General features: G+C 39.8%; 1 protein-coding gene across 2 annotated transcripts; it reads left to right on the forward strand.

The window, feature by feature from the left end:
- Window positions 1–9: 9 nt before the first annotated feature.
- LOC136699346 (transmembrane protein 184B-like) lies at window positions 10–27,952 on the forward strand. 2 transcript variants are annotated; one of them, XM_066673997.1, is made up of 10 exons: window positions 10–469; window positions 12,484–12,696; window positions 16,334–16,499; window positions 20,166–20,256; window positions 20,502–20,577; window positions 20,685–20,776; window positions 21,616–21,785; window positions 22,677–22,871; window positions 24,186–24,212; window positions 24,662–27,952. In XM_066673997.1, the coding sequence occupies exons 2-10, from the start codon at window positions 12,484–12,486 to the stop codon at window positions 24,877–24,879; spliced, it is 1,248 nt and encodes a 415-aa protein (XP_066530094.1). In that variant the 5' UTR covers window positions 10–469; the 3' UTR covers window positions 24,880–27,952. The 2 variants fall into 2 exon arrangements, with proteins under 2 accessions (XP_066530094.1, XP_066530095.1); XM_066673998.1 differs by lacking the exon at window positions 24,186–24,212.

Consider the following 27,952-nt stretch of genomic DNA (forward strand, 5'->3'; position numbering starts at 1 on the left):
AGCAGCTGCAGTTAACGGAGAGAAAAGGCGAGTAAATCAGTAGTGTGCGGATTACTGTGTTACTGCAGGCTTCCTTTCTGAGCTTTAGTTCTTTTTAATCGCGTTTTAGTACCTTTTTTTGAGTTCGGAGATTGTTTCCTTGAAGTAGGCTTTGAAACTGAGCTCGGCAGAGGTTTTTTGGTCTGTTTTATAGACTCCGCTCAGCGCTGTTCACTCGGAGCACAGTTATTTCGCCTGTGTTTTCTCTCACCGTTCTGAACAGGATGAATATGGATGAAGCGTTTCGTCGTTAGAGCCGGTGAGAAGTGGATTAGCTCAGCAGAACACCTCATAACACCCATTCTGCTTCGTGCTGAAGATAAGTACGAAAGTGCTCTCCTGAAATCAGACGACACTAATGAGTGAACGGAGGACTGCAGTAATCACAGACACCGAGTAACTGACCGACGGGAGCGCGCTTGGTGCAGAGGTAAGAAGAGGCTCCACCACATGAACATTAAAATGATAGCCATAGTTTTAAAACCACCTTGTTGTTTCCACACTGCCTTCTTTCACTAATTTCTCAGCTCCACTTTCCTTATAGATGCACTTTGTAGTTGATCTGTTGCTTTGCTTGCGTTGGTAGTTCCACTTCACACTGCTTTTCAGTGCTTAGGATAGTGCACCACAAAGCAGGAATTATTTGAGTGGTGGATCATTCTTATAAACGCTTGGACACTGACGGGGTGGTGATGTGTTGTGTTGTGCTGGTGTGAGTGGATCAGACACAGCAGTGCTGCTGGAGTCCTTACTTCAGTGTCTCTGCTAGGCCTGTTATAGTAACCGTTTTTGTGGTCGATATATTGTTCCAAATATGAATGAGATAAACAATAATATTGTAATTTACAGACCATTTTATGCCATTGGTGTAATGATAATATTGGACATGATAATGCACCCCTTTAAAAGAGCAATGAATTGTAAGCAAAAACATAGTTATTAAGAATAAAAATAAACATTGGAAGTAGAATATAAGTATGCTTAAATATCCTAAACAGGGCAGCACGGTGGTGCAGCAGGTTAGTGTCGCAGTTATACAGCTCCAGGGACCTGGAGGTTGTGTGTTCGAGTCCCGCTCCGGGTGACTGTCTGTGAGGAGTGTGGTGTGTTCTCCCTGTGTCTGTGTGGGTTTCCTCCGGGTGACTGTCTGTGAGGAGTGTGGTGTGTTCTCCCTGTGTCTGCGTTGGTAGCTGGGTTGCAGACTCAAAAGTGTCCATAGGTGTGAGTGAATTTGTGAGTGTGTGTGTGTGTGTGTGTTCTCCCTGTGAAGGACTGGTGCCCCAACCAGGGTGTGTTCCTGCCTTGCTCCCAGTGATTCCGGGTAGGCTCTGGATCCACTGCAACCCTGAACTGGATAAGGGTTACAGATAATGAATGAACTAATAAAACAAAAATAAAATAAAAACCAACAGTAAATTGTTCTCTTTTATGTCAATAAACCTACAAGTAAACACAGTGGGCATTACTGATGTCAGTTATAGATGAGCTCCTGTCTCTGACTTTAAATCTACAAGGTGTATCGACCAGAGTGGACAGTGAGTTGAAACAATGTCTAAAAACTCTAGCAGAACTGCTGTGCCTGTTTCACTCGTACCAGCTCAAAACCACAACCACCACAGTTTCACTTCTGGGAATGATCCACCACCCAAATATAACCTGCTCTGTGGGGGTCCTGGCCAAACGAAGAATAGAGTGAAAGGGGATGAGAGTGTAGAGCAGCAGATGGACTACAGTCTGCAATTTTAGAACTACAACGTGCACCTATATGGTAAGTAGAGCTGATAAAATGGGTAATGAGAGCAGTAACAAGGGGTGGCTTTTAATGCAATGGATGATCAGAGTATAAATAAAATGATGATTGTTATATAATAATAATAATAATATCGTTTGTGTCTCATTGTGACTTTGCATTCTATAACTCTGACTGAGAGTTGCTACATTATAATAGTGAGATCCTGTCTTGGTATCTCTTAATAATGACTCATAATTATGCCTCACTTAGTCTATGACTTCATAAAAGTTATTTACTGTATCATAATAATGACCTACTACAATGTATTTTAATAATGACAGCATATATTAGTTATGAAATCTATTTTTAAAATAATGAGAGAGCCATATTTATTTTTCCCATGTGGCAGAAAGGGGCCGGAATTTGCCGAAAAGAGTGCATATGTCTGTTGTTGTTTCCCATAATCATAATTTTATAAATAAAAGAAGACCCCAGGGATCCATCCCATGGAGCTGAACACGTCTCTCTGTTTTTAGCAGAACGGCAGATTCAAACTTCACTCTTGAAGATTCTTGTAAACATTTATTTTCTTGCTCATCTTTTTATCCCGCTCTTGTGCTGTTACCAGTAGCATTTTGATCAAGCTGAAGACCTCAGAATGACAGGATGTTCAAATATGAACACCCACCGAAACAGGTCTTATTTATAGTTTAGAAGTGGAGTAGGTCCCTGTTTCATTGTTTTGACAAAGAGTAGATTACATTTGTAGTTTTAAAGACTGTAGTTCTGTATTTAAAGACTGTAGTTATTTATATAATAATGAGAAATAGGTCCTTATTCTGTAGTTTACGGCCAGGTGTATTTGTATTTTGTTATTTTTAAAGGCTAAGCACCACTTAATGGACCTCCATGAATACTTTACATTATTTTAGTTACTGACAGATATAAGTATGAATTAAAATGAAAATAGCAGCTTAATTTGCTTTAAAACTGACAATTTTATTAAATTAATGGAAAAACCCGAGCTGCTACGGAAATTCTCGAACGCGACCGTGACGTCACTGGTGGACAACAGCTGAACAACGCCGCGGTAAAACACCGTTATGACAGTATCTAGCTAAATAACCAACATTATTCATGACAATAGCCTAGCAATAAGCTAAACTCAAATGTAGAGGTACCGTTATTCTTGTAAATGTGATCGAAGTCGAACTCGAATTCATCCGACACTATAAACCTCCGTAATGCAGCTACGTAGCCGAGTATAATCTGAGACACCGAGTTTAGCGAGTCAAGCTAACGTTAACTAACACCAACTAAAACAGGCGAAGTGAGTGTCCTTACCCTGTTTACCTCCATGTTACAGAGGCTCTTGAACACCTTTCGTTGGGGTCCTTACATGCCCATATTGTTGGAAAAGCGCCAGTGAAATGAGCTACAGATAACGGAGTGAGCGGAGGGTCCTTTCCAAAGTGCCCGTTTAAAGTGGACAAATGTAGTCCATTTTCTGGATATTTTGGGATCTTTGGGCCATTTGTTCACAGATGTCCCACTGTACATTGAATGACTGCAGCCAAAAACAACACACCTTTTCGTCATTTTGACGATTAAATTAAGTGCAGCTTCTAGAGTTGTTGTCCACCATCTACGTCACAGGCAAGACGCCTATTAGAGTTTAGGGGGGGGACCAACAGTCTTTTAAACCTCCATCCATCCATTATCTGTAACCGCTTATCCAATTTAGGGTCGCGGGGGGTCCAGAGCCTACCTGGAATCATCGGGCGCAAGGCGGGAATACACCCTGGAGGGTTCACAGGGCAACACAGACACACACACATTCACTCACACACTCACACCTACGGACACTTTCGAGTCGCCAATCCACCTGCAACGTGTGTTTTTGGACTGTGGGAGGAAACCGGAGCACCCGGAGGAAACCCATGCGGACACGGGGAGAACACACCAACTCCTCACACAGTCACCCGGAGCTGGAATCGAACCCACAACCTCCAGGCCCCTGGAGCTGTGTGACTGCGACACTACCTGCTGCGCCACCGTGCCGCTCTTTTAAACCTTATTCCTTGAATTAGTAAGAAATAACATGTTTTCTGACGATCAATAAACACAAGTTAGGAACTCAAACTCCACTGTATTTATTTGTTTGACTCTTTCATAGAGCTGCTGCTTAGCGTTTAAGGGATTTTTAGTAAATGTGTACAGCCTCTTTTTTTACGTCATTGTAGAGCTCAGGCACAAAATATTCATTTTATAGTTTAGACACAGAGCACACTGTGAATCTGTAGTTTACAACAAATGTGTTTTTTATTTTGTAGTTTAGACTAAAGTCAGAGCAGGCCCCTTTCTTGTGTTTCAGAAAAAGATTATGTCCTTGTATAGACTGAGTATTCTATTTTATTTTAAACTCCTGTTTACATAAACTCGCAAACATAATTGTTATTTACTTCCACTGTCACAGGAAATGGGCCAAAATAAATAAAAGACAGTCAGTTAAACAAACAGCTTTTGGCTTACGCAGATTGATTGTTTTTGTCTGAGTGGATTAGGGTCAAAGTACAGGACCAGAAACTGTCATTACTCCACCAGTCGCATAATTAGAGCACAAATAAAGTGTGATTTGAAACCTCTAGTTCTAATAGCTCATTCATATTATGTCATTTAAGGCTGTTTATGACATTTGAAAAAATATCCCCTTTATCTTGCGTAGGTGTGTGTAATGCTCTTCTTACACTCGGGCTTTGATGCTTCGGTCTTGTTCAGGCCTAATCGTGTCAGGCCTATCTGGTGATGTGGTTTGCTTCGTCTGGGCCGTGGTTGTTATGGCAACAAGGAGCTTGATCCTTCCTCTTTCCCATTCCAGGAAATGTGCTATGAGTCATGGGCGTATGGTTTTGTAATACAGGGAGGACACTCTCGTGTCACTGTATCTTCTATCTCTCTCACACACACACACACACACACACGCACATACATACACATGCACACACTCTCACTTACACACAGAGCACAGGTGACATCACTCATGAAGAATCTACGCTGTGTGTGTCAGTCACTCAAACGGTACAATACCCTCTCAGTTGATATGATTAATAATTGTGTTTTACATATTCTGTACTGACATGTTGGACAGTCAGTAGTACTTTGATCAATCTTTTCCAGCTTTACCTGCTGTTGATCACAAGTTTAATCCCAAAGACAAAACTGTCTTTGTGTGCAGTGATTGGAGATACACAGATGAGAGGGCAGTAGAAATCTAAAGTCTCAGCACCTAACGTTGGAAGCAGAGCAAAATAAAAAAATAAATAAATTTTATCCCATCTCACTCAGGCAGCCTAAGAAAAACTGACTGAGATCTGTTGTTGTACAGTTTGTGTTTGTAGGCTCGAGATTCCAAAATCCATCCATCCGTCCATTATCTGTAAGCGCTTATCCAGTTCAGGGTCATGGTGTGTCCAGAGCCTACCTGGAATCATTGGGAGCAAGGCGGAATACACACTGGAGGGGGCGCCAGTCCTTCACAGGGCAACACACACACACATTCATCCACATACTCACTCCTACGGTCACTTTTGAGTCACCAATCCACCTACCAACGTGTGTTTTTGGACTGTGGGAGGAAACCGGAGCACCCGGAGGAAACCCACGCGGACACAGGGAGAACACACCAGCTCCTCACAGACAGTCACACGGAGGAAACCCACGCGGACACAGGGAGAACACACCACACTCCTCACAGACAGTCACCCGGAGGAAACCCACACAGACACAGGGAGAACACACCACACTCCTCACAGACAGTCACCCGGAGGAAACCCACGCGGACACGGGGAGAACACACCACACTCCTCACAGACAGTCACCTGGAGGAAACCCACGCGGACACGGGGAAAACACACCACACTTCTCACAGACAGTCACATGGAGAGGGAATCGAGCCCACAACCTCCAGGGCCCTGGAGCTGTGTGACTGCAACACTACCTGCTGCACCACCGTGCCGCCCCGAGATTCCAAAATATGTCCCCTTTTAATGTTTACTGGGGATCTATATTACTTTTAGGGTTGGGGATCACAGGGCACCTCATGATACAGTACCAACGATAATGATGATATCACAGTGATACTCGATACATCTCAATATATATCTGCGATACATTACGGCGTCTGTGTAAATGAAAAGGATATAATACTACGAAATAAGCAAATACCAGGAATTATGCGTTTATTGGTGTCAGTTTCACAGAATTTGACAACCAGTGTGAAACCATGTACATGTAAATGCATAGCTTGGCTCTCTTGTGTCTATTTAACACACACACACTCCGTGGTAACATTACAGTCAGTTCAGGGTGATGGCGAACAAGGTGTCGTATGTTCGTAGTGTTGCCTGTGGACTTTATTTAAAAAAAATAACGTCAATCACGTAGTCTTTTTCTATTTCATTTATCCCTTCTATGTTGTAAAAGCCATGGTGGGCCCAAACTTTCAACTGTGAAAGAGGACAGTGCCTGATTTGTTTTACGCCGTTGTCTGCCATTTCTCCACTGCGAGTTTATTTTTCTGCAATGCAGGTTTGCCCTATTCATTTGATAAGAGCCAGACTGGAGGGCGAGTCTATAGGAGTTTAGAGCACCTCGGTATCAATAAAAATATCCATACGCGATGCCACGTATTGCAAATAAAAATGATATTTTGTCCCACCCCTAATTACTTTATAGCTGTAAAGCACCACACTGCATTTTCTCTTATTTCCAGCCTCGTCATCACTGCTAACAACAAGCATTTGTAGTCGTTCCAGCACTTTGAAGAGTTTGAGATTCATACGTAAATGAAAACCTTTTTCTTTCTAAAGTTGCTCTCAGTTCTTTCAGTGCTGTTATGCTAGTTGTCACATCATCAGTGAGGGAAGGTTCTATTTGCTTCACTTGTTTCCAAGCAATACTAGTTCAAGTTCAAAATTCAAAGAGTTTATTGTCATTGTCACAGTAAGGAACAGGTTCCGTGTTCAATGACATTCTTTCTTTTGCTCCTCACCAAGAATGCCAAATGGAAGAGAAAATACAACGAATAACTAGATAACTAATAAAGTGCAACGTTCACTGAGATTATATACATAGGTGAACGGTAAAGTGAACGAGTGCTACAATCACAAACAGCAATAAGTAGAAACAATCGTTTGTGTGACAGTAAATGACAGTAAAGTGCAGGGTTATTTCTGAGGTAGGTTCAGGAGTCTGATGGCAGTGGGGAAGAAAGAGTTCTTTAACCTAGTGGTCTTGCGTTTAACACTTCTGTACCTCCACACTTCTGCCCTCAGGCCAAACAGTCCATGCTGGGGGTGGATGGGGTCTTTAAGGATGGAGGCAGCTCTCCTGTGGACTCTCTGGTGGTAGATGCTTTGCAGAGAGGGTAGTGGAGTCCTGGTGATCTTCTCAGCAGTCTTCACCACTCTCTGCAAGCGTTTTCGGTCCATCACAGTCATGCTGCCGTACCACACGGTGATGCAGCTGCTCAGGAGGCTCTCAATGACACACAAAAAGCCTGTGACATTTACCTCTGCCGAAGCCTGATGGGCTGTGGCAAAATATCAGGGATTTCACAATGTTGAGGTGGCCTTTTCATGCAGCATACTATCAAAATGATGTCCGCATGCGTGTTCATAAGCAGATGTTTTGAATTTTTATGACTGAAGTATTCATAAATGAATTGACCACATTGCATCAAAACTGCATGATTAATCATCAACACTTCCAGTTACAAGACGAGTAAATTCTAGCAACACTGAGTTGCTGTGCACTCTGGAACAGTTGGTCCTCATTGTGATCGTAACATGTCCTTTGAGAACTCCCCAGGTGTAACTTGGGATGACCTGTTATCACACTTGGCTCACGTTTGGAACCTGTCTCTCTTGTGTAGGTTTCTGCTGTACAGCAGGCAAGGGATTCAGACTTGGTGCTAGTTCAATCTCCTGTCTTCTCCAGGCTTGACAACTGCAGCTTATTCCTTGTTAGATTTCCTATGTGGATCACCAGAGCCTTCCAACTGATCTAGAGTGTGGCACGCGAATTGTCTTCAACATTCATTACATCAGTGCTGCGTTCTGTTTACTTTCATCTTGCAGCAGCTCGCATCAGATTTTGAGATCCTGGTGCTCAACTACAAAGCCAAAAATGGATGAGTGTGCAAGGGATTTCATAGAGAGACTATATTTGAGCTCTGAATGTAGTAAAAGTTTCTCTTTAAAAATACAGGTACAGGTTTTATTCTACAGGTTTAAAAATGAGGTCACAATTACAACTGCCATACAGGTAGCAGTGTGTTTATTGACTTCAAAATAGCCTGATTATCATGTACAGGGGTTGGACAGTGAAAGTGAAACCCCAGTCATTGTAGTGTGGGAGGTTTCATGGCTAAATTGGAGCAGCCTGGTGGCCAATCTTCATTAACTCCACACTGCACCAGTAAGACCATGTGCATCCAATGGTTCAAACACTGTGTCCTGAAGGCGGTGCCGTGTATCAGGACGACAATGCACCAATACACACAGCGAGACTGGTGAAAGACTGGTTTGATGAACATGAAAGTGAAGTTGAACATCTCCCATGGCCTGCACAGTCACCAGATCTAAATATTATTGAGCCACTTTGGGGTGTTTTGGAGGAGGAGCGAGTCAGGAAACGTTTTCCTCCACCAGCATCACGTAGAGACCTGGCCACTATCCTGCAAGAAGAATGGCTTCAAATCCCTCTGACCACTGTGCAGGACTTGTGTATGTCATTCCCAAGACCAACTGACGCTGTATCGGCCGCAAAAGGAGGCCCTACACCATACTAATAAATTACTGTGGTCTAAAACCAGGTGTTTCACTTTCATTGTCCAACCCCTGTATTTCTCCCAATAAATAATTGCCTTGTATTTTCTCCTAACAATTTACTTAATTAAGGAATTGTATTAATAATGGATAATCTATGGTTTTCATGTGTAAATTACATAATGTTTCACCGTCATAATTATGCCCTAATTAAATTAGCTTGTGTTTATAAATAAATAAAAAAAACAACATGCTGTGCATACACCGTAGTTGATTGCCTCCGTAAGGAGCTTTTTTTCCCAGGAAGGGAACACAATTCCCCAGTTTCTTGAGAAATCCATGTAAAAAAAAAAAAAGGCCAGTTTCAGTTGTTTACTGGACATAAGCAAAGGTTAGAGACAAAAATGAGCAGTTTTGACTTTATTACAAAAAGGGCAAAGCAGAAATGAGAAAACCAGCCAAGACCAAGCCTGAGAAATACTCTGAGGGAGTATGAAAAGGACTAATTCCAAAGGCAAAAATGGAGAGAATCAAAGCGTGAAGTCTGTACACTTGAAGACAAAATAGAAGTGATGCTGAAAGAAAAAAAAGTGGCCAATTTTCACATCGTTAGAGTCCTAAAATACTATTTAACACAGCACCGCGCCTCCTTCACCTGATGATACACACGCTGAGAGTTGCTGTGAGCACCTGTAGCCTATTAAAGCATGCAAATGATTTTAAAATGACCACTTCACATATTTATTTCTTTCAAAATACTATTTCTCAAAGATCATTCATTCATTGTCTGAAACCGTTTATCCAGTTCAGGGTCGCGGTGGGTCTGGTGGCTACCCGGAATCATTGTGTGCAACACACCCTGGAGGGGGCGCCAGTACTTTGCATGGTGACAAATGCACACACAAATTCACTCACACCTTTTGAGTCACCAATCCACCTACCAACGTGTGTTTTTGGACCGTGGGAGAAAACCGGAGCACCTGACATACAGTTTTAAAAATTTTGTGTAAATTTCAAGTAATAAAACTTGAACGGTGGAAGAACCAGGGCGCACGTTCCTGTGGTTAAACTCAGGAAAAATAGGTGGTACTTTTTGGGTTTGATAATTGGTGGTACTTGGTCTAAAATGTGTGAGAACCACTGATCTAAACAACAACCCACATACACTTTTGGATACAGTATTATCCCCAAGAAAAGAACAAAGGAATGCACATTTGCAGCACTTTTTCCCATGATTAAAACACAACGAATGCAGTGATGAATAAATTCTTCTCACTTGTTAATTTCAAACTGCTTTTTACAAAATTAATTTTTATTAGTATAGTTTTTTGTAGGAAAATAAAAAAGACAATTCACACATTTAATACTACGCAAAAGTTAGCATGAAATGACGAGAAGGGAATGTTTGAATTTTGAATTAGTTTTATTTTTGTACACCTAATATTCCTTCTATTAATGTCAAATATGGTCCTACAGTATTAATAATCTTGGTGTGAGTAGGTTTCCTGCTTTTGTAAATATAATTCAGAAGAGGAACAATTTAAATGACCAGATGGTTTATTACATCACCCATTACAGACGTTCACACATGCTGCTGCGTGTTGTTCTAACAGCGTAATACACTGCGGTCCAGTGAGTTTTGTTTGGGTTTTTGGTAAAGTGCTGATAGGTGCTTTATAAGCCCCCCCCACCCTCCCTTTCTCTGACTGTGCTAGTGTGCGAGTGAGAGGGAAGTATGTGGGTCACTGAGAGTATTTAGTCTGTATAAGCTGCATGCTTCAGCCCAGATTAATTAAGTTAAGAACTTGATATACACAGCTGAATGAGCAATATTTACTCAGTTATCACAGTAATTCCCACTTTTAATATTACAACATGTAGCAAGTAATACCAAAATGATTGACATTTAACAAGAGCAGTTTTCTTTGTTATTACTGTTGTTGTTGTTGTTTATGAAACAAGCTCATACTGGTATCCCCTTTTATTCCAGAAACCCCTGCCCCCAAGCACACAATGATTTAATACCTCGTGTTCTGTAGCCCATGTGGAGTCACATGATCCACACAGGGGTCACTGGGTTTGTAAATCATGTGACAGCTGATCTATCAGGGATGTCAGAGGTCAAAGCTAAACTCTAAGCCCACAACACCACTGACCAAAACAACATAAAGCCAACTTTAAAAATATGGAGGTACTGTCCCCTTATGAAGAATGGCTCATCATCATCCTTTCAATGGAAAATCACAATTAAAAATGTCCAGGACTAGGATATAATCCCTGTCTGGGAGATTCTCCCCGTGTTATATATTGCATGTAATAACTACAGATGCAAGCAGTGTTTAGTGAAGATTAACTGTTCACTACTGTAAATAAAGTTTGGGATGGTTTCCGAGTCATGGATTAAGCCTAGTCCTGGACTACACATTTTGAATTGTGGATTCCCCCAGGAGGAGAGGATATAGTCAGAAGGAAATAGTCTAGGACTAAATTTAATACCAGCCCTTGTTGTTGGTGAATGTTGTGGTGAAGCCAAACAGAATTTGAAAAGGCCTCCTGCATGGGGCTTTTATTTTGATGTAATGCCACGCGAGATAGACTTGTATTTTTAAGCCCAAATGTAATCATTCATAATCATTTATATGTAGATGGAGCATTCAGCTTAATGTGTTACATTTTGCAGTGGCCCTCGTGTTTTATAGCGATCGTGTCTTCATGACCTTTTAATAACGTCAGATTTGATTTCATTAATGTTTCAGTTGATTAGTTAGGAGTGTAACTTTTGCCAAAAAGAAAAAAATTTAAGAAGCCTGCCATGTTTAAAATTAAATATTTAATTGAAATTAGATGATATGGACCAGAGGTATTCAAACTGTGAGATGAGATGTGTGAGTAAAAATATACAGTGGTGGACAGTAACGAAATAAATGTAATATATTTCTGTACATAAGTACTTTTTGTGTATTTGTAATTTACCTACATTCTGGACGACTTTTTATCATAACTACATACACTACATTTCAAAGTCAAATATCTTGCTTTTTACTCTATGAATATCTGGCATTCCTTTTGGTTTATGTGTGAATAAAACCGTAATTTCATGGCTCTACACGTGACACACAGCGTCACCGTTGCTTGGTGATGAACGAACACAGTTGCCGCGCTAAAAGCAACGGCTTTTGTGAAACGTCTGTGGAAAAAAAATCTAATTTTTTTGTAGTTTTGGGATGCTGCTTAATTTAATTCAAATACAGTTGTGTTGTAGGTGAGACCATGTGTTAGGTTTATGTTTTACATTGTAATATAGTGCAGCTACTATGGAAGTAAACTACAGTACAGGAGGTCCTCGGGTTACGTCAGTCCCGAGTTACGATGTTTCGTGGTTACGACACATCTCCCATTTACTGTATAAAGCCTTGTTTTGACTTGAAGTGGTTTTGTGTCGTAAATATCGTAACGTGAACTTCGTGTTTGGTGTGCGCGGCGGAAGAATACACGGTTACGCGGCTTGGGACCAAGGAGGATAGGTGTTAGGATAAGTGCTTACAGTATGTTATTTACGTACAGTATGTACGTATGTTCAGACTTACACCGAAAATCGGTTTGCGACGTGATGTAAGAACGGATCAACGTCGTAAGTCGAGGACCCCCTGTATACATTTGTGCAGTTTAAGTTAAAATTTTGAAAATAAGTTAAAATTGATATTGTAAATTAGTTTTTTCACGGATAAAATAAGGTATAAATCTAATAAGAAGCCAGATTATTTTAACTAGATTTGTCAGGTCCCCCGTTTATATGAGCTAACTTCAGCTTTCGTAAATCCCTGTTTAAAATTCGTATAAGTCTGCAACATGCTGTACTAACTTCTAACTGGCTTTTTCTTACAGATGAAGCCACTTTGGAGGCGGGACTTGGGGAACAGCTCTATAGTCGGCATGGTGCCAGGACCTGCTACGGTGGCCCCGAAGGGTCAGAACAGGTCATGGGTTCCTGAGACTCCACTGGTTAGTCCAGAGGAGCCTATATTTCTGATGACCCCTGCAGCACAGACCATCTCTGGATTGTTTGTGTGGACTGCACTCCTACTCACATGCCACCAGGTACAACACACACACACACACACACATTTGTAAGCTTCCAGTAATGTTGTTTAAGTCAGTGTGAATCTGTTTTACAATACTTCTACCTAAATAGTTCCATTCTTAAAGGCTAAGCACCACTTAATGGACCTCCATGAATATTTGACATTATTGTAGTTACTGACAGATATAAGTATGAATTAAAATGAAAATAGAAGCTTAATTTACTTTAAAACTGACAATTTTATTAAATTGACGGAAAAACCCGAGCTCGCTACGGAAATTCTCGAACGCGACCGTGACGTCACTGGTGGACAACAGCTGAACAACGCCGCGGTAAAACACCGTTATGACTGACTGTTATGACAGTATCTAGCTAAATAACCAACATTATTCATGACAATAGCCTAGCAATAAGCTAAACTCAAATTCCCACTGTACATTGAATGATTGCAGCCAAAAAAAACACACCTTTTCATCATTTTACATTAAATTAAGTGCAGCTTCTAGAGTTGTTGTCCACCATCTACGTCACAGGCAAGACGCCTATTAGAGTTATTAAACCTATTAAACCTCCGTAATGCAGCTACGTAGCCGAGTATAATCTGAGCACCGAGTTTAGCGAGTCAAGCTAACGTTAACTAACACCAACTAAAACAGGCGAAGTGAGTGTCCTTACCCTGTTTACCTCCATGTTACAGAGGCTCTTGAACACCTTTCGCTGGTGTCCTTACATGCCCATATTGTTGGAAAAGCGCCAGTGAAATGAGCTACAGATAACGGAGTGAGCGGATGGTCCTTTCCAAAGTGCCCGTTTAAAGTGGACAAATGTAGTCCATTTTCTGGATATTTTGGGATCTTTGGGCCATTTGTTCACAGATGTCCCACTGTACATTGAATGATTGCAGCCAAAAACAACACACCTTTTCCTCATTTTCAGCTTCTAGAGTTGTTGTCCACCATCTACGTCACAGGCAAGACGCCTATTAGAGTTTCCCAACACCGTGGGAAGGGTGACCAACGGTCTTTTAAACCTTATTCCTTCAATTAGTAAGAAATAACATGTTTTCTGACTCTCAATAAACACAAGTTAGGAACTCAAACTCCACTGTATTTATTTGTTTGACACTTTCATAGAGCTGCTGCTTAGCGTTTAAGGAATTTTTGATTTATTTACTGAGTGACATGTTGGAAAAAAAACAATATGTTGAAAAATGCAATTGTGTATCAAAATGTATATACTTTTCAGCAGTACATATACATGTCAAGCATTGACTAGGGTGTTCCAAGTTTGCCTAAGACTTTTGCCATATTGGTTAACACTGTACTTCTGTGAGTTTTGTATAGTGTAAGTTGTAGTCGATATGTTTCTAAGTGTAACATGTTAGCCACCTTTACCCTGTGGATCAATGGTCAGGACCACCACCATTTATCGATTTGTGGTTCATTCACAGTGCTGCAGTGAAACTGATATATGGTAGTGGGATGTTTGTGTGTGGATCTCATATTTTATATATATATATGTGTGTGTGTGTGTGTGTGTATATTTTAATCACAGTCACATTAATTCATAATGTATATAGCTCAAAGTGAGCTTAAAACATCCAAGGCCAAATAAATTGACATATGATTATTATGATTATACTTGGATAAGGGTGGGAGGGGTGATGTTTCATCAAAATGTCATTTATTGAAGAGCGTGTGTCAATAAAACCTATTAGCTTCAGTTAGTTTCACTTGAGAAGGATAATGTGGTGTTGTGTGCTGCTTTCATTCTGTGCTTTATTTGGTCGTCAAATTACAGATCTGATAAAAATTGTTGAATATGCCTGAATGAGAGGAACGACTGGTGTCTGTTTCAGGAGATTTCTCAGGAATTAGACACCAGTCACGGCTAGTATGGTCTAGTTTTTTTTTTCCTCCTCAGTAACTTTGTCAGCTGCTGCTTTATATATATATATATATATATATATATATATATATATATATATATATATATATATATATATATATATATGTGTATATATGTATGTATGTATGTATGTGTGTATATATATATATATATATATATATATATATGTATGTATGTGTAGAAGTCACTATGAATTGGCAATAAAATGTATTAGCTTCATACACGTATTCTTTTATATTCATCTTGAATTGTTTTTTATCCTCCATCACATCACATGTTTTTCTCATGTACCCTGACGCTGTTCAGTGGATGTGAATGATGATGAGCCGTTGCTTTGGCAACAGGTGCCATGACATCACTGAGTACGGCGATGGTTGCTTAGCAGAAATGCCCCACTCTCTGCTTATTGTGTGCTAGTGTTTGCTCTTGAGCCAGGTGTGTAGGTGAGTGTGTGTAAGAAGATATGTAGATCTTTATGCACCTGTGCTGAGAACAGGCATACAAAAGCTGCTGCTGACAAAAGTCACTGATGAAAAAAGAGACAAGATATGGGGACACAAACACACACACACGGATACACAGGGTGTGGCGTGTACTTCCTGGGAAATTTTTTATCCCCTGAAGCAGAAACAGTGTTATTTTTCTTTTCAGGCGTTTTCAACAGAAATGTTCTTTTAAAGACAAAGAAGAAAACAAAATACAAATAAACAGACATGGACCCACATTCAAATGCAACAGAAAGGCACAGCAGGACACAATCCTGCTCAAACGAAGCTAACAGTTATTGGTACTAACTTGTGCTTCTGAATGATAGAATAAGTACAAACAGGCCAAGACACATCTGTTGTCTGCAGTTTTGCTTCTTTAGGTATAATACTAAATAACACACAGCACTATATTAGGTTTAATTATTCTAGCTGTTTTTCACCGTCTAAAAAGGTTTAGTGTTCTCCCAGTGTTTGTGTGTGGGTTTCCTCTGGGAGCTCAGGTTTCCTCCCACAATCCAAAAACACATGTTTGTAGGTGGTTTGATTTAGGATGGCCCTGGCACTCTGTCCAGGCTTTGTTTCTGCCTTGTGCCCATTGAATCCAGGAAGGCTCTGGCTATCTGTTTCTCTGCATACTTTTCACCCTGCTCTTCAGTGGTCAGAACCACATACAGGACGTGGTGGTGGTGTGTTAGTATGTGTCGCGCTCATATGAGTTGATCAGACACAGCAGTGCAGCTGGGCTTTGACTCCTGTGGGCAGCATCCTGACACCACTGATGAAGGACTAAAGGACAACACAAGTGTGCAGAAACTGATTTAGTATTGACTTTGTCTTTACATCTACAAGGTAGGTGTGTCTGACGGAGTAGACAGTGAGGGGACACAATGGTTAAAAACTTGAGTATCACTGCTGTGTCTGAGCCACTCGTACCAACGCAACACACCCTAACTCATCACGACCACATACATCAGCGTCACTGCAACGCTGAGAACGATCCACCACCGAAATCACACCTGCTCTGTGGGTGTCCTGACCATTGAAGAGCAGGGTGGAGATTAGAAAGGTGGACTACAGTTTGTAATCGTAGAACTTCAAATTGCAACTCTACGGAGAATGGACTGTGAGTGTAGAAACAGGGAGGTGGTCATAATGTTTATGGTTTCCGTTGTTTGCTAAATGTTAGGCATATTTCAGACGTACTTCAGGAACTGCTATGTGTTTCTCTTAATATATTCCCTGATCTTTATTTCTACAGATCTATATGCACCTGCGCTATTACAGCTCTCCAAATGAGCAGAGACACATTGTAAGGATCCTCTTCATCGTCCCTATCTATGCCTTTGACTCCTGGCTTAGTCTGCTGTTCTTTACCAACGAGGAGTACTATGTGTACTTTGACACGGTCAGAGATTGCTATGAAGGTAAGTGTTTTGTCTGTATCCAAAAATGTTAGGCATTGTGTGTGGGGGTGTTGTGTGTGTGTGTGTGGGGGTGTGTTGTGTGGGGGTGTGTTTTGTGGGAGAGTGATGGAATAGTGTAACAGTTGGTCCTCGCTGCCCTCTTGTCCTGATGATGGCAGTACTTTTGTGGCATTGTTGGTGAGACTGTCTCGTAGCAACAGTATGTAAATGAGCACAACAGGGAGTGTTCATCAAGCATTCTGGCGTATGAAGAAAAATGTGTGTGTGTGCTTCACTATATGTGTCATCTGCATGAAAGGTATATTCCCAGCAGTGAAGTAGGATGTGTAGACACTAGCATTCAAAAGATTTGGGTTCATATAAAACCAATGTTGTTGCAGTTACGGTACGATGCAAAAGGCTTCCCATTTCTGCCAAAACTATTGTTAAATGAGAGTTATAGTCATGGTCAGATTTGACATTTATAACAAACCCAAATGTAATAGCAGAACCTTCCACACTGTACAACCTTACTACAAAGAAAAATCCGCAAATTGGTGCCCAAATTTGAAAATATGGTTGGTTTTCTCAAAGCAACAAAGGGTCAAAATTATAGGCACCGAGCCAAAATTACATAATACACCTTATTCTATTATCATTGATATAGCGGTGCTGAAAGTTTGCATGCTTCAAAATCAGTACTTTCAGACTTGAGTGTGCTAAATGTATAATTGTGACCAAGTATTTTAAGTTTTAAACGTTGTACATTTTCTTTATAGAAAAACGTGAGCACCAGATTTGGGAATAGTTTTGTGTACTCTCATTTCCAAAGAAGTTAAATACATCATATGTTAATTTCCAAAATTAACCATTGATTTATGTTTTTCTTATGAGTAAATTACACTATTATTACTAAATGACCATTTTTAATAAGAAAATTGTGTATTAAACACCTTAAAATAGCACAATGTAAAAAAATTGGGTGATGCTATCATCAAGCTGCAAATTACAAGAGGGGTTAATATAATAATTTTACCTTGGGGCCCAGATCAAAACATCAGTGTGAATATGTGGTGTACAAATTTTTGCTTTTGAAGTGTTCCTTTTTTTTTGTGTGTAACAAATGATTGTAATTTAAAATTCAAGCATTCTCCTACTTGTCATTTTATGGCATCTGTTGAGTAGTATGAATGGTTTAGACGAATTAAACATTGTGATTATGATATTAGTCTTGAATGTAGTGTATTAATACTTGATTTTTAGGGTTTAAGAAAAAATACATTTGTCATTTTTGGTATTAGAGTTTTGTAAAGGGTGGGAGAATGTTTGTATTTTGATGTACAAATATTTGCCATACAAAATAAGCTTTAAAACTGTTTGTTTTCTATAGTAATAGGAGGGTTTTCCCCCCCGAATGAAAAGCTCATATATTTGTAAACAACTCCTTACTTAGTGTATTCATGCTTTCCCCCTGTGTATTGTGTTGAATGGACACGAAGAACTGATACAAATGGGTGTTTCACATTACATCAATAGATGTAACAATATCTGCAATGGACTCAGGGTTTCTCATGGTGTATCACATGAATACATCACCATTACATCCATGTTACAGCAGTGTGTTTCACATAAATACAAAGACGAAAGAATAGGAGGTGCAAGTTTTTCCAAGAGGGATTGTTTTCATCTTCCTCCCCCTCTCCCTCATATCCCCCTCAAACCGAGCCTTTAGTGTGAGTCCCATAGACATTTAAACAATTTACTGCTAGGCATTCTCACAGGATACCCACTACTGTGCTAAATTCTGCAGATTGATGGTTAACTGTTTTATTTGAATGAGAGGGGGGAGAGAGCAAGAGAGTGCGAGCACATAAATAATGGACACCCATGGTCAGTGGTGGTCTTTAAGAATTCCTGCAGTATCTCTAAGGGTGAAGTCAGTGTGTCTATTTCTGTTAGAAATACTCTCTATTAGTTGGTTAAAGCCTCTGTTCACTATTTTGTCTTTTTGTCTCTGTCCACAAAAATCTTTGACAGTAGCATTGCGCTTTAATTAAAATTAATTCCTGAAAAAAAGACAAAAGTAGGGACACTGTACAAAATGTAAACAAAAACAGAACGCATTGTTGTCCAAATCATTTAAACTCTTTATTTAATTGAAATTGGTACTTAGAAATCTTTTTTTCTTTGGAAATTTTGAATTTATTTTACAAAAAAAGTTAGGACGTGGGTATGTTTACCACCATGTTGCAGCCTCTCATCTTTTAGCAACATACTGTGCATGTTTGGGAACTGAAGAGATCAGTTGCTGTGCTTTTTAACATTAGATTTAATCGAGAAAAAAATGGGAATACATTTAAACTAGTTTAGTACCTCCTGCTATACTATGGGACAGTGCTGTTGTAATACACGCAGAATGTGGATCATCACTCTCTTGCTAAAATTAGCAAGGCCTTTCCAGAAAATGGCATTGTCTGAATGGCAGCATGTTGCTCAAAAACCTGTATATATCATTCAGCATTAACGATACCTTTACAAATGTGCATGTTCAGTAATACACCCCTTAACCATAGCTGCTGGCTTTTGAATCACATCCATGATTTCCAGTTTGATTTGTCAGACCACAGGACACTTTTCTGCCTTATTTTAAATGAACTTTGTTCCAGAGAAGGCATCAGCGTTTATGGATCCTGTTTGTGTATGCTTTTTTTTAATTCCCCCCAATTTTCGAAAGTTATTTAAATGCAGACTTTGTACAGTTTTAACTGTTTTAGAAATGAGTGGACAGAAGTTCCTAAGTTAAAATGCTGGGTTGCCTTAAAACTAGAGTTCCCTACGTGTAATACTGGCCTGATTTAATACTACTTAGAATCCGTTTTATGAAAAAAATATATTACACCTTTCATTCTTTCTTTCTTTCTCTCTCTTTCTCTCTTTCTTTCTTTCTTTCTCTCTCTCTTTCTTTCTTTCTTTCTCTTTCTTTCTTTCTTTCTCTCTCTTTCTCTTTCTTTCTTTCTCTCTCTTTCTCTTTCTTTCTTTCTCTCTCTCTCTTTCTTTCTTTCTTTCTCTCCCTCTTTTTTTCTTTCTCTCTCTCTTTCTTTCTCTCTCTCTCAAAATGAGGAAAAAGGAAGTGGTTGGTATAGTGTAGTGGGTAACACTGCTGACTGCAGATCTGAGTTCAGTTTCCAGCTATGCTACATCAATAAGAGTAGTTGAGTAACACTGTAAACACTACAGTTGTCTGCCTCTATACCATGATTATAAATGTAAGTCTGTGTGGATAAGAGCACCTGCCAAACGCTTTAAATTTTCTTACACATTTAATGCAATTTATGTCTTAAATTCATTGCACACAGGATTTCATTCACTCCTAATCATAGAGGACTCTAGTACTAGATATTTGTCTTTTTTCTTTTTGTTGGATGAAAATCAGAGAGAAAGGCAGGCTTTCAGATCTGTTCCCGTCTCAGGCAGTTGCAGCCTGCCTCCTTGTGGTCAGCAACAAGCAGAAACATGAAGCATGTAGTACCCAGTGTAATTTATTCTGTTTGAAAGTGTTTGTTTATTTGAAGTGCATAGTTTTATTTCTATATGATTTGGTTAAATGTTCTGTTAGTTCTGTGTATATTGGTTTAGTTTATAACCAATAAAACATAACATTGTTTTTGTTTTGTATTTCTCCTCTAGCATTTGTAATCTATAACTTTTTGAGCCTGTGTTATGAATATCTGGGCGGAGAGAGTGCAATCATGTCAGAGATCAGAGGAAAACCCATAGAGTGAGTATCTTTCACTTCTAAATCTTTCACTTAGTTAAATGTAGAATCCCTGACTTTCCAAGTGGAAAAAAATCATAGAACACACTCAAACTCTAAGTTTAAGAATTAAAAATGGCTGCAGCCATGTGTGTGCCATAGCCATTATTGAATTATTTATGTGTACTTAACACAAACAGCATGAATTGTCTTAATTTTTTTGTTCTTTGTTTTCTGTTATTACAATGTGTGTGTGTGTGTGTGTGCAGGTCTAGCTGTGTGTATGGAACATGTTGTTTATGGGGCCGGACTTACTCAATTGGTTTCCTCAGATTCTGCAAACAGGTAGGAATCTGCTGTTAGTTATTATTCCGAAATATTCTTGGAGAACACTCCTAGCTGCGTATTTATTCCCCTAACCCTCTCACTTTCTGCCTGTGTTATTTTCTTAGGCTACTCTGCAGTTCTGCGTGGTGAAGCCTCTAATGGCTGTAATAACAGTGATCCTGCAGGCATTCGGAAAATACAGAGATGGAGACTTTAAGTGAGAGAACTTTTATTTTTATTTTTTCCTCCCCTCTTCTGCTTCACCCTTCCTCTCTGCACTAACCCCAACTTCATGGTGGAAACTTTGTGGTGTTGTGTGTTTTTTAAAGTTGCATTGAAGCTACAAGGCTAATGTGCGTGCACTGCTTACCTTAACCCACTTGTTCCAACCATGTTTAATTCTTGAACACAAATACATGATCAAGGTAGTTAATGTGTTGGAAGCAAGTTCATATGAAGCTACTTGTTTATCACATACAGGGGTTAGACAATGAAACTGAAACACCTGTCATTGTAGTGTGGGAGGTTTCATGGCTAAATTGGAGCAGCCTGGTGGCCAAACTTCATTAACTGCACATTGAACCATTGGATGCACATGGTCTTACTGGTGCAAACACTGTGTCCTGAAGGCGGTGCCGTGTATCAGGACGACAATGCACCAATACACACAGCGAGACTGGTGAAAGACTGGTTTGATGAACATGAAAGTGAAGGTGAACATCTCCCATGGCCTGCACAGTCACCAGATCTAAATATTATTGAGCCACTTTGGGGTGTTTTGGAGGAGCGAGTCAGGAAACGTTTTCCTCCACCAGCATCACGTAGAGACCTGGCCACTATCCTGCAAGAAGAATGGCTTCAAATCCCTCTGACCACTGTGCAGGACTTGTGTATGTCATTCCCAAGACCAACTGACGCTGTATCGGCCGCAAAAGGAGGCCCTACACCACACTAATACATTACTGTGGTCTAAAACCAGGTGTTTCACGTTCATTGTCCAACCCCTGTAGCTCCAATGTGTAATCAGTATCTTTCTCTTTGTCTGTTTCTCTGCAGTGTGGCCAGTGGATACCTGTATGTGACGATAATCTATAATATTTCAGTCAGTCTGTCTCTGTATGCACTCTTTCTATTTTACTTTGCCACGCGGGAGTTACTGGTGCCCTACAGCCCTGTGCTCAAATTTTTCATGGTCAAATCTGTCATCTTCCTCTCCTTCTGGCAGGGTGAGGAGCCAACCATCACTCACCTTACACTCTGTATCATGTATTCTACACCCTTCACTGTACAATCTACAGTCTAAGATATAAACATATAGTGTGTAAATACTATATGCACTTTATGGTATACAGTGTATACATAACATTCTAGTCTGTAATTTCTGTGTAATGAAAAAACTGTACAGTGCACGCTCTACATCCTACAATCTATATTTTAGCAGCATGCAGTCCTCACGTTCCAGTGTCTCCACAATCCCTACTGTCTGCACTAGAGTTTACAGTTTAGAGTATATACCCATCAATGTCCTGTCTACACTTTACAGTGTAAACCCAACACACCATAGTTTGTACCTGGGGGCTCCGGTTTCCTCCCACAGTCCTAAAACACACATTGGTAGGTGAATTGGTGACTCGGAAAGTGTCCGCAGGTGTGTGTGAGTGTGTGTTGCCCTATGAAGGACTGGCGACCCCTCCAGGGTGTGTTCCTGCCTTGCGCTCAATGATTCCAGGTAGGCTCTGGACCCACCGCGACCCTGAATTGGAAAAAGCGTTTACAGATAATGAATGAATGAATATTAAATAGGAAATATACCATTGTCTAATCAAACTAAAATCTCAGTGTCTTGATCATTTTGGGGTTCATATGTGTAAACCTGGCTCTCAGTCTGGTGCATCACCTGCTCTTGACCTCACCGCACGTCACTGTTCCATACCCAAACATCCTAGAGTCTATTTCTCAATGTGAATAATCAGCACATAATTAGTGTACACCCAAAAACATATGGTCTACTCTTTTTGTATATACCCAACCCCATAAAGTTTACACTTTACAGTGCATCCACAAAAACACTGGGTCTACACAACCCAGCAGCACTTAATTCTCTCCCTCTCTTTCAGGCATGCTACTGGCCATCCTTGAGAAGTGTGGGGCAATCCCTAAAATTGATTCCCCAGATGTGAGCGTGGGGGAGGGGACTGTTGCCGCTGGTTACCAGAACTTTATCATCTGTATTGAGATGTTTTTTGCTGCTGTGGCTCTGAGACATGCCTTCACATACAAGGTCTACATGGATAAAAGACTGGACTCTTATGGTGAGCAGAATTGGCAAAAATCTTTAAAAAGCTAGCAGTCATTATAGATATGCTACATAATTGTTTAGCTATATTTGCATTATGGGATGATATGTATGTACTGGAGCGGAGTCCTTCTATCCTCTATTGCACTTTTTTCTGCTCAGATGGTTTCTTACTTAAACGCTAAGCACCAGCTCTATGAAAGTGTCAAACAAATAAATACAGTGGAATTTGAGTTCCTAACTTGTGTTTATTGAGAGTCAGAAAACATGTTATTTCTTACTAATTCAAGGAATAAGGTTTAAAAGACCGTGCCCTCCCCCTCCCCCCCAACTCTAATAGGCGTCTTGCCTGTGACGTAGATGGTGGACAACAACTCTAGAAGCTGAAAATGAGGAAAAGGTGTGTTGTTTTTGGCTGCAATCATTCAATGTACAGTGGGACATCTGTGAACAAATGGCCCAAAGATCCCAAAATATCCAGAAAATGGACTACATTTGTCCACTTTAAACGGGCACTTTGGAAAGGACCATCCGCTCACTCCGTTATCTGTAGCTCATTTCACTGGCGCTTTTCCAACAATATGGGCATGTAAGGACACCAACGAAAGGTGTTCAAGAGCCTCTGTAACATGGAGGTAAACAGGGTAAGGACACTCACTTCGCCTGTTTTAGTTGGTGTTAGTTAACGTTAGCTTGACTCGCTAAACTCGGTGCTCAGATTATACTCGGCTACGTAGCTGCATTACGGAGGTTTATAGTGTCGGATGAATTCGAGTTCGACTTCGATCACATTTACAAGAATAACGGTACCTCTACATTTGAGTTTAGCTTATTGCTAGGCTATTGTCATGAATAATGTTGGTTATTTAGCTAGATACTGTCATAACGGTGTTTTACCGCGGCGTTGTTCAGCTGTTGTCCACCAGTGACGTCACGGTCGCGTTCAAGAATTTCCGTAGCGAGCTCGGGTTTTTCTGTCAGTTTAATAAAATTGTCAGTTTTAAAGCAAATTAAGCAGCTATTTTCATTTTAATTCATACTTATATCTGTCAGTAACTACAATAATGTGGAATATTCATGGAGGTCCATTAAGTGGTGCTTAGCCTTTAACTTTCAGTGCTGCACACACTGTTCTTTAATGACCTTCTCACCTTCTCTCTCTCTCTCTCTCTGCCTCTCTTTCTCCCTCCCCATCTCCTTTTACAAAATGACTGTATTTTTTTAATTTGTGTATTATTATTATTTACTTATGTCTTATGCTTGAATCCTACTATATCTGTATGTATTGTTTCCTCCTACTCCTTTCTGTTTCTTTTTGCTGCACTATAAGGATCCTTCCCTGTCTATGGACAGTATGGTAGGTCTCAGCTTCATCTTCCCTCTGAACCTTTACATTTCTCACTGTGAAAACAGTGATAATATTTTTTTTTTTCTTAATACGTCATTCTGAATCTCCCTCATGGTGTTTTTTGTGCTGTTAGAATGTTGTCTCTCTCTGGTGATGAGCATTCAAATGTTACTTCTCTCATTTAACAACATTTTATAGTTTTATATTTAATATAATAACAATCAACGTTCATGTTCACGTTCATTTCAACCCTGCCATTTATCCACATCAAAACACTGTTTAATTGTTTACTCTTATTTCTCTAAATAGCAGCCGTAGTTTTCATTTTACATTCCTTCATCAACATTAAAATGCTTAACTACCTTTCTAGTGCCTTTTGTGTAATTTATTTTCCTATTTATAAATCGACACCTCACTGTCTGCCCTCTCTCTCTCTCTCTCTCTCTCTCTCTTTACAGGACGCTGTGTAATGAAGAGCATCTCCAGCAGTCTAAAGGAGACGATGAACCCTGGCGACATGGTCCAGGACGCCATCCATAACTTTTCCCCAGCGTATCAGCAGTACACTCAGCAGAGTACGCTGGAGCAGCCCGGAGCCCTGACCCGCAGCCTCAGCAGTGGCTCCACACGCGACAATGAGAAAACACTGCTGCTGAGCTCTGACGACGAGTTCTGAGAGAGAGAGAGAGCAAGACTCAGAGAGTGCGAGAGAGAGAGAGAGAGAGAAACATAAGAATTTAGCTAAATAACTGTCTGTTGCTCACTTTCAAAAGCTTATGATAATGTGCCATAATTACAACACAAAAAAACATCAACTCTATGTTCAGAAGCATCTAGATATCTTTATGAATGGAGAATTCAGCTATTTTATTTTCACCCGTTGCCTACATAGTCATTCAGTGGTGCACACTGCTTTGTAGGATCAAGAGCATTCTCTGTAGGGAGCATTCAACCCTCTGGAGCTGCTGCACATGAGCTTACACTCACCATGCCCAGTGCCAAGCGTTGGTTAGAGGAGCATAAATCCCCCTAGCACTTTGTAGAGCAGCGTAACTGGTTTTCTGTAGAGCAACAGCGCCCCAGCTGATTCTTTTTGGATGAGTTGGAGCGAGGTTCATGATCTGGAGCTAAACCAACATCGGTACCTAGTCTCATTAATGCTCTTGTGGCTAAAAACTATCTAGTCCTCACTGAAATGTTCCAGGTTCTAGTGTAAAGCCTTTGCAGAGATGTAGAGGAACAAACTCCCTATAACGTTTTGGGCATATAGTGTACATATATCACACACATAAATAGAAACTCCAAAGATCTCCATACCAGTAAGCAGCATTTCTATTTTTTTTCTCTCTATTCTCAAATCATGAGTGTGTGCGCACAATAGTGTATTCAGCTAAGAGTGTATTTTGCTGTTCATTTTACTAGCTCTCTTGCTCCTCTCTGCCAAACAGAGACCTTGCACTGTCCTGCTCTGTTCATTAGGACCCTGTTGGAGCTTCTCTGACGTACAGTGGCTGTAACATTTGCAAGCTACAGTTTCACTGTGTGTGCGCTATGTGACTTGGCTGAGGTTGTAGCAACAACCCTCTTTTACTATGAGCCAGAAAGCACACACTCGCTGCTGTTCCCCATCTGTTTGGCAAATAAACAGATTTGCCCCCACCCCAGCCCACAATACTTTTTTTAAAAGCGAAAGTATTGGTTTAGGGACTTCTCCAGGGGTGTCTTATTGATTTACTGAATCAGGCTACACTAGAGCAGGGAATAATGGAAGCAGCTGCTTTTCACATAGAACTATGACAGTACACAGCCACTAGGTGGCATCGTTGTGCTGTTATCAATGCATGTGTCTGTAAGGGACATCTGTATATTCAGTGTGACAGGAGAACGTTGTGTGAATGCTTTTTTTTTTTTTTTTATTATATACATTCAGTGCAATAGTACTCTGCACTAACTGTTAAACACAATAGAATTCCTTAATTTCTACTAATCTATTTCTGATAGAGAATGATGTCAAAACTACGAAATAACACATGGAATTTTACAGTGACCAAAAAAGTCTTAAACAAACCATTTCTTCAGTGATTTCTAACACCCCTCAGACTTGATGCAGCTTTACACAGTTTGTAGTGTTTTCTCAAGCAGCTTCGCAAGGAGCCACTTGAGGTGGTTTTCTACAAGGAATTAAAATATATTTTTAGCATTATTAAAATCATGGTAGCACTTTACAGATGGTAATGAGTTTATTAAAATGTGCTTATATTGTGGTAACAGATATTTAGGCATGAATTAAATGTCCATTTCCTAGTTGTGGCTATTTCATTACTCATTCATTGCATCTGTAATATTGGGATTATTGGGTCCGAATGGTTGTGCTAAGAATTTGTTTTGGCTTAGTTTCTCACTAGTTTATATAGGTATATGTTTTTTGATTGACAGCGACTATATACAGTCAGGTACAGTGTGATGTTCAGGAATGTTATTTGAGCTGTAAAACACAAACTCCTTTCCGTCTTTTTACTTTGTCACTACATTTCACATCAGGTCATAACATCACTTCTTCAGAATGCTGTGGGAAGTTTGTGTAGTGTGTGAGTGGAGTATTGGCTAAAGCCATAGCCTTCTACCCAGAATAATATGGTGCGGTTAAAGGTGTGTGCCTTGTGATTGACTGTCACTTTACCCAATGTGTGTTCCTGCCTTGCACCCAATCAGGGTAGGTGTCGAACCAACCACGGCCCTGAACAGGATGAAGTGGTTATAGAAAATGGACGAATAAATTCCAGCTTAGCATTAGTACCAATCCATAAAAAACTGATTATTAGTGTTAGTTTACTTAACTTGGGTAACGCAGGAAGTCTGTACATCACACAGTCATCATTTAAAGACGTATCAATACATTTAAAGATGAGCCAGAAACTAAGCAGAGATAAATTAATATCTATGCTAATGCTAGTAGATGTTAATATCTATGCTAATGCTAATACGCCATTATTTCAGTAGAACTATTGCATTGTTCTTGGGTTTATGTACTTAATATTGCAAAACAAATAGTTACCGGTGCAGTTACCAGACAATTGGTTTAGTAAAGACAAGGTAGTTGACATTTAATTTATGGGTAAATACAGTTTATTATCAAAATGTGGTCATATTTATACCCACTTATTGCCGATCATTAAAGTGCTACCGAAAACTTCCACTCAAGCTTTTTTCATTGTGTACATTCACTTAACGAAAGGTGGTCCAATATTTGGTTTATTTATATATTTTTAAAGATATCTTCCATTGTTTTTCAGGTTTGATGTGCACACTATACTGACTTAAAGGAAACAGGACCCTAATATATTTCAGATATTTCACATTTTTTTCCAGAACTTGATACTTCAAGGCCAAAAAATGCATTATGTGTTTTCATCATTTATGTAGATGACAAACTGCTTTTATTTCCTTTTACTTCTTTTATATGAGTGGACATTCTTGAGTTTGCATTCTTTCTTGCATTCCTCATATATGTACATATAGAAACTACAGTTATAATTATAAGCAAGTTGTTAAATAATAAGTTCTGTTTGAGATGAAACAAGAAACTGTAAATAGCTTATATGAGATTTTTAGGCTTTAAATAAGGTGCCTAGTTTTGTACTGTAAGACTTCTAAATATGGCTTTTACATGTTTTGTTTGTGCCGTTTATGTTCTATATGGAGCACTCAGCGTTTATTTTGTGTTTGTGGGCTGGAATAAAGAGGATTAA

The sequence above is a fragment of the Hoplias malabaricus genome, chromosome 6 (assembly GCF_029633855.1).
Source record: "Hoplias malabaricus isolate fHopMal1 chromosome 6, fHopMal1.hap1, whole genome shotgun sequence".
In the NCBI taxonomy this organism is placed as follows: Eukaryota; Metazoa; Chordata; class Actinopteri; order Characiformes; family Erythrinidae; genus Hoplias; species Hoplias malabaricus.